This window comes from Eurypyga helias, unplaced genomic scaffold (assembly GCF_000690775.1).
Source record: "Eurypyga helias isolate BGI_N326 unplaced genomic scaffold, ASM69077v1 scaffold18387, whole genome shotgun sequence".
NCBI classification, from domain to species: domain Eukaryota; kingdom Metazoa; phylum Chordata; class Aves; order Eurypygiformes; family Eurypygidae; genus Eurypyga; species Eurypyga helias.
Genome location: NW_010260184.1, coordinates 3044 through 26602, shown reverse-complemented (window position 1 = coordinate 26602; position 23559 = coordinate 3044). Strand labels below are relative to the sequence as shown.

General features: G+C 34.3%; 1 protein-coding gene across 1 annotated transcript in view; it reads left to right on the top strand.

Annotated features, from left to right (window-relative positions):
• The window catches only part of PHF14 (PHD finger protein 14), a 67962-nt gene extending 48493 nt beyond the window's left edge, over positions 1 to 19469 (top strand). The window contains exons 14-16 of the mRNA XM_010154957.1: positions 6303 to 6471; positions 19131 to 19181; positions 19347 to 19469. Coding sequence (XP_010153259.1) covers positions 6303 to 6471; positions 19131 to 19181; positions 19347 to 19469 — 343 coding nt within the window. The remainder of the gene's footprint in view (positions 1 to 6302; positions 6472 to 19130; positions 19182 to 19346) is intronic.
• Positions 19470 to 23559: the final 4090 nt, after the last annotated feature.

The window sequence follows — 23559 nt, the reverse complement described above, 5'->3', positions numbered from 1 at the left end:
GCAGGCTTTTCCCCTCCTGCTGTTTTAAATACAATTTTAATCTTTTGATTAAGATATGAGGAATTTTTTTTATACGGTGTCATGTACTTGTCAGACATTTGTAGAGGATATAATGGGAATTTACACAAAAAGATGAAATAAGAGAATGGGTATAGTGGGAAATTCCTTGAAATGTTAGGCAGGTTGAAAGATTTTAAATAAAGTGGTTAAATGTTGACTTTAGTCCTCTTTAAAAATACTAAATAAGAAACAGATAGAAAGTAAAAATTAATTATTTTTATCCCATTATCACTGCTAATCATTTAATCATAATTGCTAACTTGAGCCTTTGCAAAAGGTTAGAGCCATATACTTTATCAATACATATTGATTTAAACATTTGGTAGTTTCGCATGAGTTTATTCCATATGCTTTATATTTCATACTGTGCTTGAGGATGCTGAATGATTCAGCTTGTATATGTGATGCTATGTAGATTACTTAATAGCTACACTTCTTGTCCATTTCATTGCTGTTTTTTAATAGAAATGGAAATTACAGTATATAAAAAAGGATTTTGAAATTGTTCAACTAAATTCGCTATTACATATAATGGTAAGAAAAATAAATCTTTATATTTAAAAGCTCGTTTGTTAAAGAAAGCATAAATTATAATAAGTTATCTCAGCATTTCTACACATTAAAAGGAGGTAATTATTTTAGTCTTAGTCAGATCATAGTAAGAGTTTCGACACAGTAAGCACTGGTGTCTCACAGCTTATTAGAAATTTGTTTCAAGCACCTAAAATGTCCCCTGTTCAGAAGAGGCCTGACAGTTTTCTCCAAGGTAATGTTTATACACCTTGAATGTTTTAGAAAGACATTGTTTATAACATAGTAAGTTCAAAGCCTGTCCCCATTTTAAGTGGACTTATTTGGAGAGGAAGAGCATAACAATTATTTTACGTAATAAAACATGAAAGCATCAATTTCTGTCTGTTTTGATATGGTGCTTTCAAAGTAGACCAGCAGTTCTAATCATAGAGTAAAATGCTGTGGCATACTTTTATTTAAAATTTGGAAATTTTCAGTTTCTTAGAAATCCTGTTGATTAAACAATATTCTTTTGTTTCACATATCCGTATAACATTAAGTCTTGCCATTCTTTCTGACAACTTGTGTGCTTTTATGCTCCTGCCCATTCTGGGTGGACTGGGAACTGTGTTTTCCTGGTAGAGAATGATCTGAACTGATACAAAAGCAGTGCACAGATGTTGATAGACAGTACAATGAATCAAAACCTGGTTGTTAAATACTGACATTTTCATTAAGAAAATACTTGGCAGCTACCAACAGGGACTAGCCCTTTCTATTGAAATGAGATTGCTGAAAAACAGTGATAACTTCTGGTATGAAATGTTGGGGACTGAGATGAACCAAACAAGGACTAATGATCATATTAGGCTTGGTCATTTTTATTCTTCTTCTGGAAGGCCAAGTTAAAATAACTTGGTATAAAATAACAATGGTGACTGCTGTGGGGTATATTGACCACAGGAGAATGAGCTGTGGTGTTCCTGACCAATAGTTCCAAGAACACTCATTCAGAACATTCAGAATCTGGATGTTCATTCATATTCCTGATCTCACTCATTCAGTACTGGTGCAGCACATCATGATGGGTTTTCATCCTGTGTTATTGTAAAATGATATAAAATTATCAACTTACATAAGTGTGCAATATGATACTGCATATAACAAATATTTCTGTATTTATCATTTGTCTAAATTGAAGGGTGTTTAGGTCGTTGCAAATGCAAATTTTCAGTACCTTCACTGTCTGAAAGATGCTCTTTGAAGCTCTGACAAACTGTTTTTCATTCATATATGCTGTCGTTTGTCTCCAGAGTAAGAGCAGTCCTCCTTTTTTCCACTTCCAGGACATCATTTAACATGTATGATTTATTCAGATTACCAGAGCATAAGTGTCATTTTCAAGCTATGGTCCATGTTTCTTAAGTTCAAAGTGGTTTAATTCTTTGCTAACATTGCAAGAAGTGATTTATCACGAAGTATGTAGACAAGACCTGTTTCTTCTTAACTAAAACCAAGCCAAGCTCTAACCTATAACTGTACAGTTTTTCTTTTTAAACACTGAGGGCAGAACTGTTATCTGGAAGTTCTGTAGTGGTGTTCACTCAGCACAGAAGATTTAAATTTATTCTTGTCACAGTAAGCACTGTGTGCAGAGGATGCTGGTTTCTTCCAAATCCTCTCGCAGCCGAATGCCCAGTTCTGATTATGAGGACAACTGTCTTGTTCTGACTGAGTCCTTTGCATTTTCTTCACACAAACCACTCTGAAACTATGTACTACATCACAGTTAAGGCAGTCTAATTCACCTATAATGCAGTAAGTGAACAAAACCTCGATTTTTCCTGATTTTCATAGTGTTACATTTTCAGTGAAATATTTTCATATGTTCTTATCTGGTTTTCAGTCGCATATAACAAAGATGTTTGCTTTCTCATTAAAATTTCAAAATTAGTGTTGTTTACCAGTATGTTGTCTTTGAGTCCTGTTTGTGAGATCTTCAACTTCATTACCTTTCATTTATAAAGGAATGATGTTCAGCGTTTCTTCAGCTTTTCTCATTATCAGTTCTCAAATTTCCATATACCAGGGCCATCAGTTCAAGTACATTTAGGTTTTTTCTGATGTGTAAACTGCAACATAAGGAAGCAATATAGTGTCGTTACTGGTGGGAAGTAACATGGTTTTCTCTCCATGGTTTTTGTTGCCATTTCACAAAAAAAAATACCCATCTCCAAACTATCCCTCCCTTCCATGTTTTCTCAGTGAAGGCCTCATGTTATCATTTTCCAAAACTTCATAAAGAGGAAGCACTCTTTGCTCTTGGAGTGCTTACAAAAGCCCCGAAATACAGCCCTGTTAGAGGTTCACACGTTTCTCTAAGCTACCCATGCTCAAAAACCTATTTACCACCAGGCAGTGCAGAAACATCTAGGTTAGGCAAGTCCAGACTAAAAGCGAAGTAAAACCTGTGTACGGAAGTAGAATATTTGGCACCGTTTCTCCTGTTAATTTGCTGCATGGCAATGCTGGAACAGTTGGAAAGGTGGCCAGTTGTGGTAGGTTTTCTATTTACTGATTGTCTTTGAAGAGGTGAAATTAAATGAGCATGGTTTCAGCATAGCCAAAAGGAAGAGGAGTTATATGGCTGCTTTTGATGAATATATCGGGATTAAACAGCAGAATAGGAAGCAAGTACTTTAAATTCAAGAACCATGTTGAAATAAACCATAATAGGAACTGAAAGTTAGGAGATTGTTTCCAAGTCAGAGGTGTGTGTGTCTGTAATAGCTTTTCTGTGGGCCCTATGGGAGCTAACAACCAAACTACTTCAGAGTTGAAGCTTGACGGCTTTATAATAGGGTTGATAAGATGTGGTTGCCTGTGATAGTAGAGGCTATTCCAGTAAATCAAGAGGTTGCTTGTAAGTTCATGTTTATCACTTTTCTTTTTTCCCCCTCACCTTCAATGTATTTGTGAGGTTTTGTTCTGTGATTCGCCCCTTCCGCCCTCATCATACTGTGGTTTTGCAGCTAGCTTTCTTTTTGTAGGTCTAGTTTGTTTCTCATTTTGATTGCTGTGAAACTCGCACTGCCAGTTTTGGACAAGCTTGATAATACAAATGGAATTTCAGGAACTTGCATGCAGTACCTCATCCATTGGTGGAGACATTTTTTGTCTTCCTCACTGAGAAAAAAAAGTTAAAATTTATTTATATTTAAATAGGGCCTTAATGAGACTAAAGTACTTTACTGATCTGCATAGATAGTTTCTGTACAACTGTCTGCTTATGTAGCAGAAAAAGCATCTTTTGCTTTAACAGTGCAGATCTGAAGAACAGGAATTATTTAAATCATAGGTACAGGGTGGTACACCCAAGAGACTGAGTTCCTAACTCCAAATGTTGCTGTAAAATCATATGACTTTTTTCTTTCTTATAGAAACTTTAATTTTTTTAATGCACCTCTTTAGTTGTAGAATGCTTATTTTTTAATATATGCATAGTACATGTTTTTACCATAATAATGAGGAAAATAAATTTCTTGTAAGAATTTCTCATCACAGTATTTTTAAACACTTTCACAGCTATTGTGTACATCTACATAAAGAGATCATAGTAAGTACTTTCAGTTGTGCTTTCTATTACATAAATTAATGACGTGACTGATGCTGTAGTATTATGGAGGGCTGTGCTCTGATGCTTCCCAAACAAAATCTGGTTGGAGTTTTGTTGGACAACTTGAAGACAAACCCTCATATAAAAGTAAAGAACACAAAGTAACCTTTAGCTGGGAAGAGACACAAAATTCTGAGGGAATGCTGTTACCTCTAAAGCTTGTCTCTCCTGTTAGGTCACTGGAGAGCCCTTCCCCATAAAATCGCAGTTTGGTCCATATGCTTTTGGTTATTTAGTTCAGTGTACATATTTATGCATGTTCATGCACACAATTATATAAACGTACAACGGTAAAAAAAAAAAGTAGTATTCTGTGGAAGTTGTTATACCTTATATTTTTTTACTGGTTTTATATTTTAGTGTCAAAGACTCCTACAAATGTTAACAAGCGCTGTGTCTGTAGCAAACTGAGGTTTGTAAACAGGAGGAAGAGGAGTAGAGTATTATACACTTGTATGCTGGCCCAGAACTTTTTTCTAAGTATGAAAACTGCATTTCCAGACCAGCAAATACTTCTGGCAATGGCGTATGTCCTATTTCTAGTGGTCTCAAGTAATTTAGAATTATTCTTCATAACATTATAATGTAGTCACAATTATTATAATTTTACATATTGAAAAACTGAAGGAGAAAATTGTTGACTTAGCCAAGGTTACACTGGTAGCAGTTACCCAGTCCAGGATTAGATCCCCTTTATTTTGACTTGGTAGACACTGATCTGCCTAGCAGACTAAGATGAATGCTGTTGTCTCCTGGTATAACCAGGACAGTTTTGAGATTATACTGCTTGGATTAGTTTGAAAGAATTAGAAAACATGGAAAGTTGATAGAACTGATATTATATTAGTCTTTAGTGAAGTTCATAGGTTAAAAACTATTCCTATTGAACATGTGTCTGAGCTGATTTCTCTGTATGTACAGTATGCATACCTGACTGTGCTTTTGTTTAGATATGGGACAGATGTGTCTTTTTGTCAGAAGTGTGTATTAACATTTAATTTCACATAATTAAATACATGTTTTATGGTTGTCTCCTTCCAAAGCAAATTTACTCCTTCATTTAGATTTGTGTGTATCCCTGTTAATGCCAATTAATAGCAGAATATAATGTTGATTTCCACTCCCCCCCCCCCCCTCCCCCCCCCAAAGTTGATATTATAAAAAGAACATTTTTGGTGTGAGAGCAGAGATGAATTTGAATTCATTTGAAATGGCTTATTGTTTTTTTGAATTGGAAGTATAATGGGAGAAGGAATTTTAAAAAACAGCTCTTATCCATAGATATAACTTTTAAGTTTTCATTACCGTATTTTTAGATGACATCTGCATTTGACTTTGCATAAGATCAGTATTTTCTGCAAATAAGAACAAAAACTGTTGGCTTCCATCTTAGTTTTGTCATGGAGTATGTTAGTAGCATCACCATGGCATCTCCTCACTTCTGAAGTTCTGACTGCAATTTTGTGCTTTTTCAAAAGCAGACATTTTTTTCAGCTGTGTTGAAAGTTTGTTTATACGTCTCCAGCTTCTGTATCTTTGTCTCTTAACTATTTTTTTCAGATTTAAAACCCACTCCCTTAGAAATTACATATTAAAATTAATTTTCATAACAGACACTTCTTCTAAATCCCTGCTACTGAAGAGTGCTCTAATTGGAATTAATTCATCAGCATGTTATTGTAAAGATAAAAGTGCAGCAGCAATTACAATAACGAATAGATTACAGATCAGTGGGCACCATTAAAAATGAGGATACGGAAGGATGCAAATGTTTGAAAAAGGGTGCATCTTTCTTGAGGATTAAATCCTAATTTAAGATCTCGGTTTTAAAATTTTAAATACTGTCAGGGAAAAAAAAAAAACAAACAGCTATAAGGAAGTCTTGCTTGGTCTTTTGCGTAGTTGCTTAAAACATCATACATTTGAGGGTTTTCTTTAGGTGTCTGTTGTGTTTCTTAACCTTTGAATTTTCTTTTAAACCTGAACACTTTAATATGTTTCTTGTTCTACTTCTGTGACTGTGCTTTTAAATAGAAAATCTTCCACTTTGCAGGCAATGCTCAGAGTGTGACCAGGCAGGTAGCAGTGACATGGAGGCTGATATCGCCATGGAAACCTTACCAGATGGGACCAAACGATCAAGGAGGCAGATTAAGGAGCCAGTGAAATTTGTTCCTCAGGATGTGCCACCGGAACCGAAGAAAATTCCAATCAGAAACACGGTAAATGATGGTTGGATTGTTGTTATGCTGTTCCTATTCATAATAATTTTGTTTTAAGATGGCTTATGTTTTGGACATTCTGAATTGTGGGATTTCAATTTGATTGTTGTTCTGTTTTTGTTATAAATTCCCTTTTTTCTATTTAACGCTTTTATTCCTTGCGTTAAATACATATTTTGCTACAGTAAAAAGGTGGGAAAAGCAGTACTGAACTGAAGAGCTGGAGAAGCTTTACCTTTTACCTGGGTCACAAAGTCTTCTGTTAATTGTGGAAAAGGGGAAAATTCAGTTTGAACTTAAACTTAGCCTTTACAGCTGTTCTTCAACTTAGTAGTAAGGACACTTTGTTCTTGTATGCTGGGATTTAAATATATCGAATTGCCAGTTACAATTGTAAAATAATTAGATGTTTCCCTGTGTACAGGCAACCTACTGACTGACTGCACAGTTTGTGATTATCACAGGACCCTGTTATTTCAGTTTGGTTAGCTTTCTAGTCTTACTAGTCATTGTATATTTTCTCAGACTTCCCTGCTGGATAGTTTTTAGAGAAGAGAAGCAAAAGCTCTTGCTTCCTGTACTGATGAAATATTTAGCATCTTTTCTTTCATTTGAAAGTAGAACTTTTTTTATTAATCACTGTATTTTGTTATGTCTCTGGTGCTCTAATCCTTAAAATGTTGCTCTCTTACTTGCTCATAAAACAAAGTATCGCATGTGTGATGTGTCATATCACATGTAAAATGTACATGGAAGTATTAAAGTGCTTTAGGTCCAGTTCAGGGAATGACTAGTGTTCCCGTGACCCTTTGGACATGAGCACTAATTATATATAAACTGGTGGTTCATTTTCCAATATACTTCCTAGTATGTAAACCAGCTCATGTTAAAGTTAGACATACTTGCATCTCTCATGCAACACAACTTTATATTCCTTACAGGGATTTCCAGACCTTTTATGTTTGTACTAGCAGATACCATACTTAACTATTCAGAGTATACACTGGTAGGATTAAACAAGTATTTTCCTGACCTAACCTTAAATGTTTGCTTTTAATTACATTTCAGAATATTTGGAATGTTTTACCTAGCAGCTTCCTTTTCTTGGGCTATGACTGAGAACTTTAAAAATTACTCAAGCCAAAACGATTAATTTAGCTCAAACGGTTAGGAATGTGAGTAATCCAAAATTTTGTGAAAAACTGAGAACGTTTGTGGGGGAGAAACTTTTTTTCTTTCTTTTTCTCACTGAGGGAAACTTCCCTCCTTTTCTGTGTGTAAGAACACGTAGGTAGCTGTCTGGGTAAGTTGAACTGACTGTTGTCATGCTATTATTCATGCAGAAAGAAGACTTATCTGGTGTTCCAGCTTACTGAACCGTTTGCATCTCCTCTCCCTTTTTCCTTCTTCCTCTCTCTCTCTTCCCTCTTTTTACACCAAATACCCAGTATTAAGGGGTGGGGAATCATGATTATGGGACTAAAGAGAATTGAAAGTATTGCAAGACATTCATATTAGTAATGGACAAAAGAGTGATATAAAGCATTGTACAGAAATCCATAGGAAGACAAAATCGATTTGTTCTAATGCCCATGTAATAACTGCCCAGTTCCTTCTGTGATAAATGGAGAGGTGTCTGATTACCCTGAAGTGTTCCTCTCATGCTGTGACACTGTGCTACATTGGTGATTTGGCACCTCATGTGTTAGAGAGTGTGTCCACACACATCGTGGGATGTAATGTAGAGATTAAATTTACTTTGAGTGGACTAGTAGGTTGGCATTTTACTTTGGAAGAATTAGTGCTACCTGTCTAAGAAATACTTTGTTTCTCTGCTTGAATTTTTAGGCTCTCTTTCAGTTCTCTCCAGTTCTATGCTTTTCTACAACATGTGTATTTGCAAGATAACTTTGACACAGGACAGCACAGATGCTATCCATGCTTTTAGCTTTCCCACAGCTGACTTTATTTTATTTTATTTTATTTTTTCTTACTGTATGCTACTTACCTATGGAAGAGAACGTTCACATCCTTGACACCTGCTGGATTTCTTTCTCTGGACTGGGCTGAATTCCTTCATTTCAACTCTTGCATGATCTTGGTGCACTTAGACCATATAACAAAATTAAGATAACAGACCTCTGAAGACTTAATAGATACTTCCTGGCAGTATGGGATTTCCATTCACCTTTGCTGTGAAACCTGAAAAGTTGGTGTTAGTTTTTCATGCTTGCTTGGTTGGTTTGGTTTTTTGAGGAAGAGACTACTTCTAATTCGTAAGGTCTTACGCTGTCTGTGTGTTTGAGGGGAAAAAACCTGACCTTTGAACAACTTCTCATATACTTGAGTCTGACTACCCAGAGAACATCTATGTGGTGCATTTCAACAGTGATGTCCAGGTACTACTTCTGTCCTTTGTGTGCTCACTTCTCAAATCCTTTAAAGTAGTTGAAAATAAAGAATAAAGGTTGAACAGTTTGAAAATATACTTACTGCACAGTCCTCTCTTTTCATTGTACTTTATATCTCTGGGCATGTTTTATTTGCTGTAGTTTTATTTTGGAAGGAATTGGCAAGCCTGCTTATCAAATAGTGTGCAGTCAGCTTTGCTTACAGTTATAATCAACAGGTGCAATTATAACACTGAGTTGTGGCTCTGTTGCTCTTAAGGGAATTTCCATTTGTATTATATACATTTATCTTGAATTGATATAATTGGAAGAATTTTTTTCTTGCTACATACCTAAGAGAACAGAATTCATCTTACATGTTTGGATTTCATTGTAGTGGTTTATCTGTCAACAAAGTAATGAAGAGTTAACTATGAAATTGTGGGTAAGCCCTAATACTTTATTTCAATAAAGTTACGTTAGGTGTTACCAGTGACAGTAAGAGCTGGCATCTATAAGACATTATATACAAATGCACATGATTAACTAAACCTATATACTAACTATGAGGAAAAAAAAAAATTCACGTTAAATTGTACTTTCAGAATTGATACTTTGCGATCAGTTTGTCCTGCAGCTCCTGTTTGGTAACATTGAATTCAGAGATGATTAAGGATACCCCCTTTCATGAAGAAAAAAAAAAAATTCCATATTTGTAGCATTTTTTTTTTCTAATTTCTGTCTGCTTGGAGTGTAATGTGAAGAGTAAAAGACCCTTTTAGAAGTATTCATCATTCTACCACTGTGTTTCAATCCCATCTAATTATGGATCTGCCCTTAAGTCCTGCAATTTTTATTTTTATTTTTTAAATCCATTGAAGCACCTGAATTCATTGATGTTGTGGGTTTTGTTTTAAAGGGCTAGGTTGTTTTTTAAAGAAGATGGTGGTGCTTTTTTTTCCGCTTTTAAATGTAGCATTACAATTTCCTTTTTTTTTTTTTTTTTTGCTTTATTACAAAAACTAGTAAGGACATCATATTTTCCTTCTGCATCCCTTCCTAATTCCCCTTCTTTCTTTTTATGAACTTAATGGGTTTTTTCAGATTTTTCTCATCTTACGTCTCTGAATTAGTTAGCCTTACATGTGTGTCAGGATACTCTTAGCGAAGGCTTAGTGAAATGCTTTGCATTATTTTGAATGGTCTAAGATTATTAGTTTTCAAAAACAATAATAAGAAGAAATACTGACAAAGAACCTACAAACTGTTTTTAGCAAGGGGCTTGTTTTGTATACCGCTTTTGTTTTACAAATAAATACTGTCACTTAGAATAAATTACTATTTCTTGCTGTTTTCCAAATAGGAGGTGATGATAGAGGGGTATTTTCTTTTTCTTCTTACCAAGCACATTAAAAGATAAAAAGGACTGTTAGCTTGTATTTAACTGCTGAAGTATTTCCACCGAAGTGCTTTTCAGAAATCTATTGTGTAGCTTAGTTATGTGATGTCATAGACACACATTTTTAACAAAACAGGAAAACATAACATCAGTTCCAATTTGAGTGTATGTATCAGTGCTTTGTAAAAATAGCAAATAATTTAAAAACACTTATCTATACTTATGAATCATCATTTTAATTAACCTGGTCAGTGAATGGTCAACCATTTAAATATGACTTCTAAGTAAGTATCTGGAAGACCTTTTAAAGCAAAGATCTGGTAGTACTTGTTTTTATATATTCAACTTAAAAGAAATTGCTGTCAACTGAACATTAATGCTCTAGAACAAAATCGTCAGTAGTTACTTGGCTTTCTGAAACCTAGGGTTTCAGAATTTAATGTAAAATTCCAACTTAGTCTGTGACGTGTCAATATAAGCACATAAAAGCTAGATCGACAGCCTGCCAAATATGTGGATATGTGATACTATAGGACTCTTTTGTTTTGCCTTGAAGTGAAATTTAGAAAGGTGGAAAGTAAGATAAATTGATGTAGCTCTTCAGCAATGCTTGAAATGAATGGAATATATCAGAGTTGTGCTTTTGGGTTGTGGGGTGTTTTGTTTGTTTGGGGCTGGGGGATTGTATTGTTTTGGGTTTTTTTTAAGAAAGCATGAGAAACAGAGGGAACAGAGTTGAAAGAGAATTGCTACATCAAAAAGTAAAGGCATGAAGAGATGGACACTGGTATTCCAATGGTGTAAATGTCAGTATCTGTGTAAGGGAAGGTAGCATATCTACCACTTTAAAAATAAGTGCATTAAGTTCGGGTTTTCCAGAAAAGAATCACTTCTTTTAGCAACATATGCAAACTGACTTTTTTGGGCCTTTGCCCTCCTGCTTCTGTTTTGTTTCTCCAAACATATGAAAGATATTAATGTTAAAAAGGATATAAAGCAATCCTGCTAGTTCTCAAATTCTGTTATTTGCTTAAGTCTTAAAAACAGCAGTTTCAAGATAATTGCCAGGTTCAGTTACAGTATAGCTTGTTTTTAGTTTTGCTTTTCTAGAAAATAAAAAGTTCTCAGCAGAATGGAAGCTAAAAAAAAAAAAAAGGAGGAGGGGAAATTGTAATTCTGTATAATGAAGCTTCATGGTTGACTTGTTTCTCTTTATAATCATATTTTGATTTACTGCTGTTTCTTTTTTCTGGCAGTTCCCTTTTTATTATTGCCAGCTTTCTGGAAAATTAAATAATTATTTCAGAGGTGTATTTTGAATACTAGTGATACGTACCATTTAAGGTAGTTACTTTAATCTGTATTGGGCAAGTGTGCCACCTGGTGTCTATAGACCTGTCCTTACCTTTATTTAAAATAATTTCTTGTCTGTGTGGTGCCATCAATAGAGTATTTTTTCTTCTTTTAATAAAGCAAGTGAAATTAAAGGGATTTTTCTGCAAGTGGCTTGATTCTAACTTTTTCATTGGCAAAGGATGTTTATAACATTGAACTCTTAGTAAGGATAGGGTGACATGCCCCCAAAAAAAAACCAGAAAAAAATTGCTGTCTTAGCAAAATAGTCATGGTTTGTGTTTAACAGGAGAGAGCTCATATCTGTGAAGTTTCAAATTGTGGTTTTTTTCATTAGGCTTTTGAAAATCTATAGGTTGCTTTATACATGGTCTTGATAGTGGGCATAGTGATTTCATTAGTTACTTTTTTGGTAGTAGTGGAAGTTTTCCCAATTCTGAGAGTGTTCTGCTCTGCTCATGTTTCATATCTGAGTCATCTTCTGTTCTGTAATAATGAAATGACTCCATATCATGACCTCTTTGTTTAAAATGATTCCATAGCGTTCTGATATTTACTGATTTTTTTTTTTTTCTTTAGATTCTCATTAACAAGTACATGTTAGAGGCTGTATGAGTGAAAGGGTTAGGAAGTTTTTGATATGTGATATGTATCAGTGAATCAGTTTGGTACAGGGTAAAACTGTGGAATTAGTGTGTCAACATAAGATAAAAATGAAAATTACTGAAACATTTAAATAGGAAACAATTAAAACACAGTTGTAGTCTTATGCTGGCCCTCTTTGCTGTGTATTTCATGTAGCTGAATGACTGCAGTTCAATTAGGGAAACAAAAATCAAATATTTGCTATTTCAGGGAAGAAATGTGAGATGTACAGATCTATGAGAACCAAAGCATCCTAAGTTCTTCACATTTGGTTCTCCAGTAATTAAAACACAAAACAACATCTAAAGACTTTATACACAATAAAGAAAGTACCAGTTGTTTTGAGTCAGATGTATCTAGCAATATAATCATTTTTTAATGTGAAATCTATGACTAGTTTTGAATTATATGAAATTCTTAAATGAAAATGCACACCTTCCTACTGATACCATGTGCCCACAAAGTCCAGAAGCACTTGGAGTACTGGTGGAATTTTTCTTCCTTTATGAAGAAAAGTAATACTTCACTATGCCAGCACTATTAGTGGTATCAGAAACTCACTGCAGAAGAAAGAGCCATACGTATATGACAGTATTGTTCCTGTGAGATCCAAGAGGTATAGAAGCACCAGCATAAGGAACATCTTTCCTGTTTGTTAGCAGAAGCAGTACATGCTAATGTAGTGAAACGCCTGAATTTATACAGATATAGTGGCATAAGCAGATGCACTCACTAGTCCTCTACTTCCTTTGCGTGTGTATGCATACAAAAGGCATTCTAACCAAGTAACATGCTAAAGGAGAAACTGGGAGCAGTGCTGTCTATTATAATGTTGGAAATAGTTGGCAGGATGAGTTCTGCAAATAACTGGGAATCTCTTTAAGTTCTGTTAAGTATCATTGTGTTCTAACTCCTCTTGGGTTTAAATTCAGTTTATCGAATAGCTTTTTGGAATTGCCATGCAAAAATCACTATTGGTTTACTTAAAAACAGAGTGACTGAGCAGATCAAATCCAGAACCATGCTATTTTACCTTACATGAAATAGACTTCAAGCCTTGTTGCCAACCACAGATGTGTTCAGTATTTTGTATATCATGTCTTTGTAATACTGCTAACTCCTGTATATCTTCTTGTGTAGGAGAAGAAATGAAATAGATGACAGTTTAATTTTTTATCCTCTAGGAGCACCTCAGGAAGTACTTAAGAGGAGCGCTTGTTACTCTTGGGGTTTGCCCTCCCCCCTTTTGGTCCATTCATGAGTTCTGGGTTTTCCTTTTCTTTAAGCTGGCAAAGCAAAACTTCTCCAAGAGAGTGTTCTGCCTTCTGTTGCTCTCTTTGGATGAACTGATTTAAAGCATGTGTCTTATGGACAAAGGAGAGACACATAATGAAGTGGTTTGCTGACAGCCACAGTGGTTTTCAGTCATGTGGGCACCCATTCTGTCAGGGTAACTGGTCTATTTTACTCTTTGAAACTAACATGTTTCTGCGGGTGACAGAAGTCAGTCTGTTTCCTTTGCAGCTTTGCTTTGCTGCTTTTGTTTCCTTTGCTGTTTTGCAGTCTGTTTCCTTTCAGAGAGTGTTGGACACATCCTAGGCTTTAATTGTCACTTAAAGATGTCTTTCATTTCTCTCATGTATGGAATTTATTTTTCTGACAATGTTCAAAATCTTGCAGTCAATGCATTATCTAATATTTTACATATGTTTCATTATTATTGTCCAATTGTTAGTGAATTGCTTATGAAAAACTTGAATATGAAATTTAAGTGTTCGCTTCTAGCTTTTCTAAGTCTAAAATGGAGACTCCCACTTCAGTCAGTCGTCTTCTGTTTTTGGGTTGACATTTTGATCCCATTGTTGATTACATATTGCCCTCAACATTTGTCATTCCATTTTGGACAGGTTTGGGTATTTTTTTTTAACTGTCTGGTTTTCCTACCATCTTGAGTACAGTATTTACTTCCATGAGCTGGAACTATGTTATCCCCACACCTCTAGTGTCGTCTTGTCCCTAAGTCACTCATGGATTTGATCCACATCATGTTGTATCATTTTGTTGCTTCATCATGTATTATTTCTTATGTTAGTATTCTATTTTTTCAGCCATTTATGTCCTAATTCTTTTTAATTCCCTAAGCTGTTGTGTCAGTCTCTACACCACAACAGTAGAATGCTGCACACAACAGATGCATACTTTTGTGTCACAAAAACGTCATAGCTGGAAGAGACATATTTTTTATTTATCTTTCCCTTGCCCTTGCTCTCCTAATTTCTTCCTGGTTTTAGAGGCATTCCCTAACACTTTCTTAAATATGTTTTATTACATACAGCGTATTTTATAAAATAGTATATATTTTATGTAATATTTTAGTACTGTCAGCTTAGATCATTATAAATTAAATTAGAGGGGCAAGCAACTCCAGTTTTTTTTTTCTACTTCTTTCTTTTCAGGTTTGATAGCTAATTTCCATTGTCATGTCACTGTTTCTCTGTAGGTAGTCCAGTAACGTTTTGTGTGAATGTTAAAATATTGGAGACACAAGAGGCAGTTTTTCTTTGTTTTGGGGTGTTTGTGTAGGGGAGGTTCCCAGATTTGGAACGCAGTGTCAAAAGTTAATGAAGTAACTTCTCCAGCTTCCATAGATGACAAGCTTTGAAGTAAAAGACCAGAAGGGATGTTTTTAATCTTTAGTTTTCATTTATGCAGAGTATTACTCTCTTCTGAGCAAGGGCATTAAGATGCAGTGAAGGCTAAACCTTAGTAAGATGTTCTCGGAAAAGATGGCCTGCTTTCATCTCATTTATTTCATTGTACCAAATGGCTCTGTCTATTTACCTGAAGAACATCATCTTGTACCATTTTAAAGAATTTAATTAGAAGTCATTTTGCTGACAGAGAGGTGTGTTTTCCCCAAAAAATATTATGCTAAAAATTTAATCTATCTTAATACATTTTTTTAACCTTTTCATAGTTGGTTTTTTTTCCTTGTTTAACATTACTTTAATTTTATGCTTGCATCTTAAAATTTAAGATGTTGATCTCTTTGCTGAGATTATTTCGGGATGTACTGCTAACATAAGAAGACATTAGTTTTTTTCATTCATTTCCTTTCAATGTAAGGTATATTCTTTGTGACACAGCAGCTAGCTCTTTTGCTTGTTTCCTTAGTTCATAACAAAAATAGCTTTTAACTTGGTTTACTGACAAAAATAAATTATACAGTTGCCTGACATTCTAAGTAGCATTGTCTCTAGTAACCTGTTGATCCAGTATGGCAACTTAATAGAGGTATGTGTGCCTAAGGTGATTAATTTCTTGGGTATTTTTTAAAGCTGCTGGATGGAAAGGATGAGTGCTGAGTAAGGTTTTAGTTATGAGCTCGGTTATCCTTTGTGTTTGGTCTCTTGCTGTCCAGTGTAGAACATGTGTAGCTTGGAATCTGTCCTAGTGTGTCCTCGCTTTAGCTGGGGAACATAAGGAGAACTTCAGGATATGGTGGGAGACATGGTTTGAATATAGTAGAGAAGGAGAGTTAAGAAGTCACTAGAGAAAAGTGGAGTAATAGGGATATTATGGTATAGTATTAGGAAGTAAAATCTGGCTATTTTGGCTGGCGGTTTGTTGGTGGTTTTTTTTGTTTTGTTTGGTTTGGGTTTTTTTCTTTTTTTATTTCTTTTTAAGGGCCTTAATTGTGAAAGGATATGAAATTAAAAATAGTATATGCCTTGTGTGCCATGATTATGACCTTGGCATAAGTTGGTTTGATTTTCTGGGGTAGTTAACATTATATAGGATCAGTACTTAATTGGCCCTTAGCTATAGGCATATAATTTATTTACCCACAGAAATCTTAAGTTGCCTGTCTAGTAACCAGATTATAGGTGACTGCATGGTGATTCCTTTGATGCTGTGGGATCTGAAGCTCAGTGTCTGGCATCTTCCTGTTAATAGCAGGGAAACATCTGAACACATGACTCGCCTGTCTCTCAACTTGAGTGCACACTGAATGAATTCCAGAGTTGTGCAACTACAGAATTTAGGTGAGACACAACCAAAGACTTGCCAATCAGCTGTCATTAAATGTCAACATTTGAAGTAGTTTTTTTACAGAAATCTTCTACTTCTGTATACAGAAAACTATATAGTTACATATTTTGAACTATGTTTAGTAATATTTAGTATTTTCTGATTCTTGTCCTAAAGTGGCATCTTGAGGCAGTTGCCATGTATGGGTTGCTTCAGTATATTACAAACTAGCTGTGGTTTGTTCTGCATTGAGTGGTCCATTCCTAATGGTTGATATTTTAGAGCATATCTACTTTTTTCCAGTGAAACAAAAAACCTGCTTTATAGCAGTGATACTAATGGGGAATTTGCTTGCGTGGTGATAACATGACTTTTTGCTTTTCTGACTTACTGTTTTGAGCACTTTGGAAATCTAGGGGTAAATTTCACAAAGTCACCATGTTCTGTTTTATGATACAGAGAAGTGGTAGATTGAGGGTATCTATATAGTATTGATTTGCCAAGTGTTTTGATTAAAAGATCAGTCTTTATATGCATTTTATACTGGGTTAACATCTCTGTTTCCAAATAAATTCTGAATATAAACTTGTTTAACCTCAGTTGTAGGCGGTACCATTGGACATGTAAAATTTAAGATTTCTTATGAAAGAAAAGCTTAAAAAAACAGTGTTGTTAAGTTTTTTTTTATGGGAAGTACATGCAGCTGTAATATTTGATGCTTATAATCTCATGATTCTGAGCACACTAATGACACAAATTATTCAGAGCATTCAAATTCAATTACAGTACTTTGAGGCAAACAGCAATGAAAAATACTGGAACAAATTATCCAGGTTTATCTGATTCTGTGAATCTGTAAGGTAACTTTAGTGAAAACATGTAAAATTACAGATGAGTTACTGGGAAGCTATTGTTGAAAATCACAGAATATTCAATTTTCAGTTGTGAATTTGATATTATTTTCCATTGTGAATGCTGACAATAGTATAATGATTCTGAGCATTGTATTTAAGTGTGAAAATCAGTTTGGAAAAATGTTAATGTAAAATTTGATTACTTTAAAAGCATATGAAATACCCTACAAATATGTATGTCTAAGATGTTGATTTTAATGTTTGTTTTCTAGAAACTGTCAAACAGATTCAAGTATGTTTGAAGGTTTAGAAATCTAATGTAGGTCTAATCTAATGGAAGCATAATACAGGCATAATTTAATGTGACATTCTTTGTCATATGCATATGACCTCTAATACATGGATAAATTCAGTTACTTTTAAGAAATTGGTTCTTCCAGATTTGGACACTTGGTTATCTGCTGTGTGCCATGTGGAAGGTAAAACACCTCCAATATGACTATTATTAAACTTACAGTAAATACTGGTATGTATTAAATAGATAATGTTTTACAGTTTGTTTTATAAGCTGTCTTTAGGGAAATGTGAAAGAGAACCTCAGTGGTAATTAAAGTATTCTAAAGAGGCACAAAATAGACTAGTGTTTTCCGTTCTACTATAGAGTTAACTCTCACCTACAACCAAAAAAACATTCCTGAACTCTGTGTTTCTAACATGCGCAGATTAGAATCTGCATAGATAACAAAGGTATAGATGTGTTGAAGTGGCAAGTCTCTTTACACATTTAAATATAGTTATATTGTAAAATAGTTTAAAATCGTGAGGAGTCTTAATTTGACACGAGTATAAATCTCCTTCAAAGAGGATCCCAAACAGGAGAAACATATCACTGGAGTTATGGCAGCTTGTGATTCTCAACTGGCTGAAGATTTTTTTTTTTAATCAGCTGCTGTTTACATTTTCTGAGAGGAACACTAGCTTCTTCAAAAAAAAGTCCTAAAGTAGGCCGTGTTTTCTTAATCATATGAAGAATGACTACTTAAGATGATGATTTCCTCCCAGAAAAACAAGCATTTAAAAGTTTATTTGTTTGTTTTATTAGTATAAAAGTTTCAGACATTGTGGTATTCAGTCTCTAATACTTGTCATGTCCTTCTGCATCCCTTCTAATTTTCTTTCTTTTGAGTGTAATATTGTCAGCTTGTAACAGTTATTTAATACGTGCAGGATATAATGCTGCTTTTTCAGAGACAGTGACTCAAACTGGACTCAATGGCATGTAGTTAGAGCTGCCTGTAAACTTTTGGTGTTTGCTGTTACCATTCCTGTAAACCTCTTTTCCTCGACACTGTTAGTATTTAGGTTTTTTTGGCCAACTGCAATACTGAAATAACTTCCACTTTTGTATTACCCATTCCATCTCTTTTGTACCAGTCATATGTATATGCTACGGCTTTTGAGCATCTGCCACATACCCATCATAGTAAGCTTCCATTTGAAAACTTCAATTCTTGCTTACTCCTCAAAAGCTATAAGAATTATTTTCTGTTTCTGTTTTCATGCAGTTTTATATTTCTGATTTTTTTTTTTAGTCCAATCACTTTGCTTGCACGTAGAGCACGTCTAACTGCTCAAGTAATTTACTGTAATACACTTTTCAATTTTCAAATTACACCTCTTCAATATTGAGAAGTTTATGGAAAGTCTGTAAGAGATTTTTAATTCTGGTGGCAATCTATTTTAGAATAAGGCTCCACATGCTCAGGTCAACACACATTTTTATTTTTTGGCTAGTTCTGTAGTTTTATATTCAGAATCTGAAGCTGTTCTTCTGATGTTTGTTATTGTAGTTGTCTTGCAGTGGTTCTGTTGTTAATGCTTTAAATTATTTCCCGTGGTATGTTTTTGTTGTTGTTATGAATAATAGATAAATAGCAAAAATGTTCCGTTACCTAATAATTGAATTTTAAATATATTTTCTTCTAGAGAACTAGAGGACGAAAACGAAGCTTTGTGCCTGAAGAAGAAAAAGCTGAGGTTGGATTATAGTGTTTTGTTTTGTTTGTGTTTTGTTGTTTTTTTTTTTTAACAGTTTCACGAAAAAATTAAACTGTAGGCTGAAGTGTTATTTTCAGTACCGTAATTGGAAATATTTGCTTTCCTTTCCCCCCAATTCCTTTCTTTTGCCTTCTGCTGTGACAGGAACGGATTCCCAGAGAAAGACGACGACAGTCTGTTCTACAAAAGAAGCCCAAGTCAGAGGATTTAAGAACGGAATGTGCTACCTGCAAAGGGACTGGAGACAATGAAAATCTAGTCAGGTAGGTTTGATCCTCTGACCTTATGAGGAGTCAAAGTTCCATTTTCTTCATTTTGTCATTGTGATTATAACAAAGCAAATGTGCTATAAAAGGCAAAACAAAGCAAACAGAAAACCCCCCACAACAAAAACTTACTTAGCAGAAACATTACATCAGAAATATTGACTTGATTCACTTATTGACCTGCCAAATACATTTACGCTGTGGATTAAAACATAAAGAACCAAGATAATCTGTTTAACACAAGAGAATTCATTTTCTCTTGTCAGGGTGAATGTCCATGTTTTAGAGCAGGCTAGAAAGATAAACAAACCAGCAATTTAGTGATGCTAAAGCAACAGAAGCATCCTAAAAGTAATTAAATTAGTATCATTAAAAATTTTATGAGCTGAAATGTGGATTATGAGGAATTTCTATTAAAAATTGTATTAATTCTACCTCTATTAATGCAGATCATGAAAGGGTTTGATAATGACGTTTCTTATCTGAAACAGAAGTACAAAAAATAAAATCTGTCAAAAAGCGTTTTAGTAGGTGCAGAAATTTAATTAAAAATGTAGAATAGGTGCCATTGAATAGCTCCTGTTGACCATAACTTCTGCTGATTTTGACTTTATATCTGTCATTGTGGCCTCTTTGCAAAGCTATAGAAACTGCTCACAATTCTTGAAGGTGAAATAATGGAGCTTAGCAACCAGAAAGTGGATTTTAATTGAATCTACTGAGCTTTCATTAAAACGAAGTCATAAGTTCGTATAGAAAATAGTGCTCTGTTTAGGTCCTGTATGCTTCAACTAGATTCTTCTGCAAAAGATCTCTTCTTTAGCTCAGATGTAATTATTGTTTTTAACTGGAAAGATTAGTACATCTTTTAATTTATTTCAAGGAGTCAGAGTTATGAGAAAAGTCCGAATTGATACATGCAAGCAACACATAGCTTTGTATCTGGGCCACATTTTGATTCTAGATGTCTTGAACTTGGAATAGTTGGTTTTAGTATCAATTACACCCTATGATTTACTGTAGAAGTTGATAGAGTTTCAAGGATTCTGTGCCAGACTGTATTTTTATTTGCAAATTGGAGGCAGAGTGCCTGTACAAGCTCAGCTCATCAGTAACACTGTGTCTCTCTTACATAGACAAGCTACTACTGCTAGGTAGGTACTCCTAGATCCTGCTTCGTACCAGACTCTGAAACAGAGGCAGGATGTTGCAGTGACTGCTAATACATTTATACTGCTGAGAACTGATGGCAACAGTTTTTAACTGCCCACAAGAAAATAAAGGGCTTTCTTCAGCCCTATTGTTGGCAAAAAAATAAAAGATGCAGGAAGGCCATTTCATTGTGGGAAGAAATCCTGGGAACAACATGTACTGTGCTTTACTGCGAAAAAGGCAGTAATTAGTTTTCTTCTTCAGGCTTTTTCTAGAAGTGTTAAATAGCACATTTGAGGACATAAAGGATAAGATGAGAAAATGCTGTGAAGAACTGTATGTTTATGTTGCAATCAAGAAGTATGGTAGAAAATTAGTCATATGTCTTGTTTACTACATGAAAATATAAGCATACACTACATATCAAAACCCCACAAATTCTCTCATAAACCATCCTCGTAATTAGGCTTGAAAACAGAATAACAATCCTGCATGTGAGAAGAAAAGGAGATTCTTATGTTCTAATTCTTTGTTCATAATTCTCTAAAAAATATTTTCTTAAATATTCTGCCTTATTTTCTGTATTAGTTTTTAAGAGATTATGAATTTAAAACTTGTTTTTCTTCAGATAATTCCTATTCTAATTCCAAGTTAGGTGACCACTGCTTCTGAAGTGCTGTGGAGGCTCATTTTTTATAATTACTAAATGATGGTGAGCTATTTAGTAAATTTGAATATTTTTAGTGTTATTGTTGGTTCTTAAAACTGTGTTTCTTTTGATTAGAGTAAATTCAAGGATTGTAATAAGATGCTAGCTACAAGATAGGCTTTCAGCTATGCAGCCAAAGCTGTGTATGGGTGTGACCCACAGAGTATTGCCATGTCAGAGAACGTTTTCAGAGTCTTTTTTTTATCTTACCTTGTCACAAGGTAAGAGAAGTGTCCTCTGCTTGCATTACTGCTTTCTCCTGTGTGTACCATTATGCAGGACACCTTTGTGGTAGTAGAAATAGTGTTATTTTAAATGCAAGTTGGTAGGGGTCTTGTTAAGAAGAGATGTTTAGGAAGTATAAAAGTATTAGGAAGTATATAAAAGTTTAGGAAGTATAAAAGTATTTTTGCAGTATCCATTTTGTTTGGCACTTTCTGTTATTAAAGCCAAACTTTCTTAGAAAACTAGTGAGTTTTATCATCATCTTTGCTCTTCACTCAACAAATGTTTTGTAATTACTGGATTTTATTTTCACCCTTTCCTACCAATCTGCAGCTGAGAAAAGGGAGGTTTGTGGGGATGTTATAGAAGAGATTTTTCTGAATGTGAAAGTTGGTCACTAAGTTAAATGGAAGTATAAAATGGCTGAAACTGCAGGTTTAAGGAATAATCTTGATGGGCCTTCTAGCTTTTCCTGCTGTGTGTTACTTCAAACAAGGCTGCTTTAGAAAATTCTATTTTTTTTCTAAAAGTTACCTGTATCTCATTTTGGGTTTGCTAACTGAGTAAGAGTATTTCAGAGAATGCAGCAGATCATTCAGTAATGAATCTGGAATAAAACAGTATACAACTGTTTAGCTAATGTAGATTTTTTTTTTTTATCTCCATTTTAGTTGCCTGTGTTGCCTCACATGGCTGAGGTGTTATGCATGCAGGGTCTTAGCCTTTTGTTCATATGGTTTAAAATATTAAAATAATATCTTGTGAAAGGAATTAAAATTCTTCCTTTAAAAAATACATTACATTCTGATTAATTCTAATGGTTCACTAGTTGGCTGAAATTTGCCTTACTGACTATAGGCTTGTGCCCAAAAATGGAATTAAAGTTAGGATATTTTTAATTATTAACTTCTCTCTAAAACATATTGACATGTTACCTACTTTTTTACATGCTAATATGTATATACTATGCCATATGTATATATTGTGGACAGGCCAAGACAGTGCTTTTTAATCACTGTCAGATTATGTACATAGACTATTTGAGTATAGTAGCATGCACTAGAACTGCACGTTTAGGTATTATGGTTTTGTCCATAAAAAAGGATCAATCATGATCTTTTTGTGATGAACTTTTTTTAGAATTTACAGTGAACTTATTAAACAAATTCTTTTATATACATCTATGTAAGTTTTACTGAACTGAATTCTACAATTTTTTTTTATCTTTTACAAGATTAGTGAGTGACTCATGAACAATTTATTTTTGAGAGGAATAGTAGTAAAATATGGAGTTGTTTTAATATTTTATATTTGACGTGGATAGGTTTGATGTAGGGCACAGAGACACAGCACTTTAAGAGGTAATAGTTTGGTGAAAGGAGTTACAATGTGTGCTTGAAACCAAAGTATTGTGAAAACAGAGGGTACCTATAACAATATACAGTTTAATCTTAAGGAGTAATCAAATACTGAAAATACTTGCTTGACATTGAAGACCTATTTTGAAATATGTGAGTTTCTAAAGCTGGTGTGAAAGACATTTTCTAACAAACTCAGCAAATTATTTTAGAAAATCATTTGTTTCTAGATGTGACCTCTACTGTTTGGTTTAGAAAATATTTATGTAATGATGCTTTTATTTTGGTTTATGAATCTTTAAAAGTTGTATATACTTAAAGCATTTAATAGGTTTCCTGAGTGCTTTATTACAGTCTTGCATGAATCACATAGAATGATAGATCTTGCCGAAGAATTGCTTGATTCATAAGTATCCCCTTTTTCTTGTGAGGCCATAACTCACTAATGCAAATCTTTAAAAATAGCTCCCTCATAGTTCCCTTTATAATGTAACCATATTTAGCAGACACGTGGATGAGGAAGTGTATTTTCAATATGTAATAAGTAAAGCTTGCCCTCCATCACACACTGTACTCCAGAGTTAAGTGATTGTACCACTGTATGCATAAAGTGCTTCTAGCACAGTATTAATAGCTATTCTGTTTTG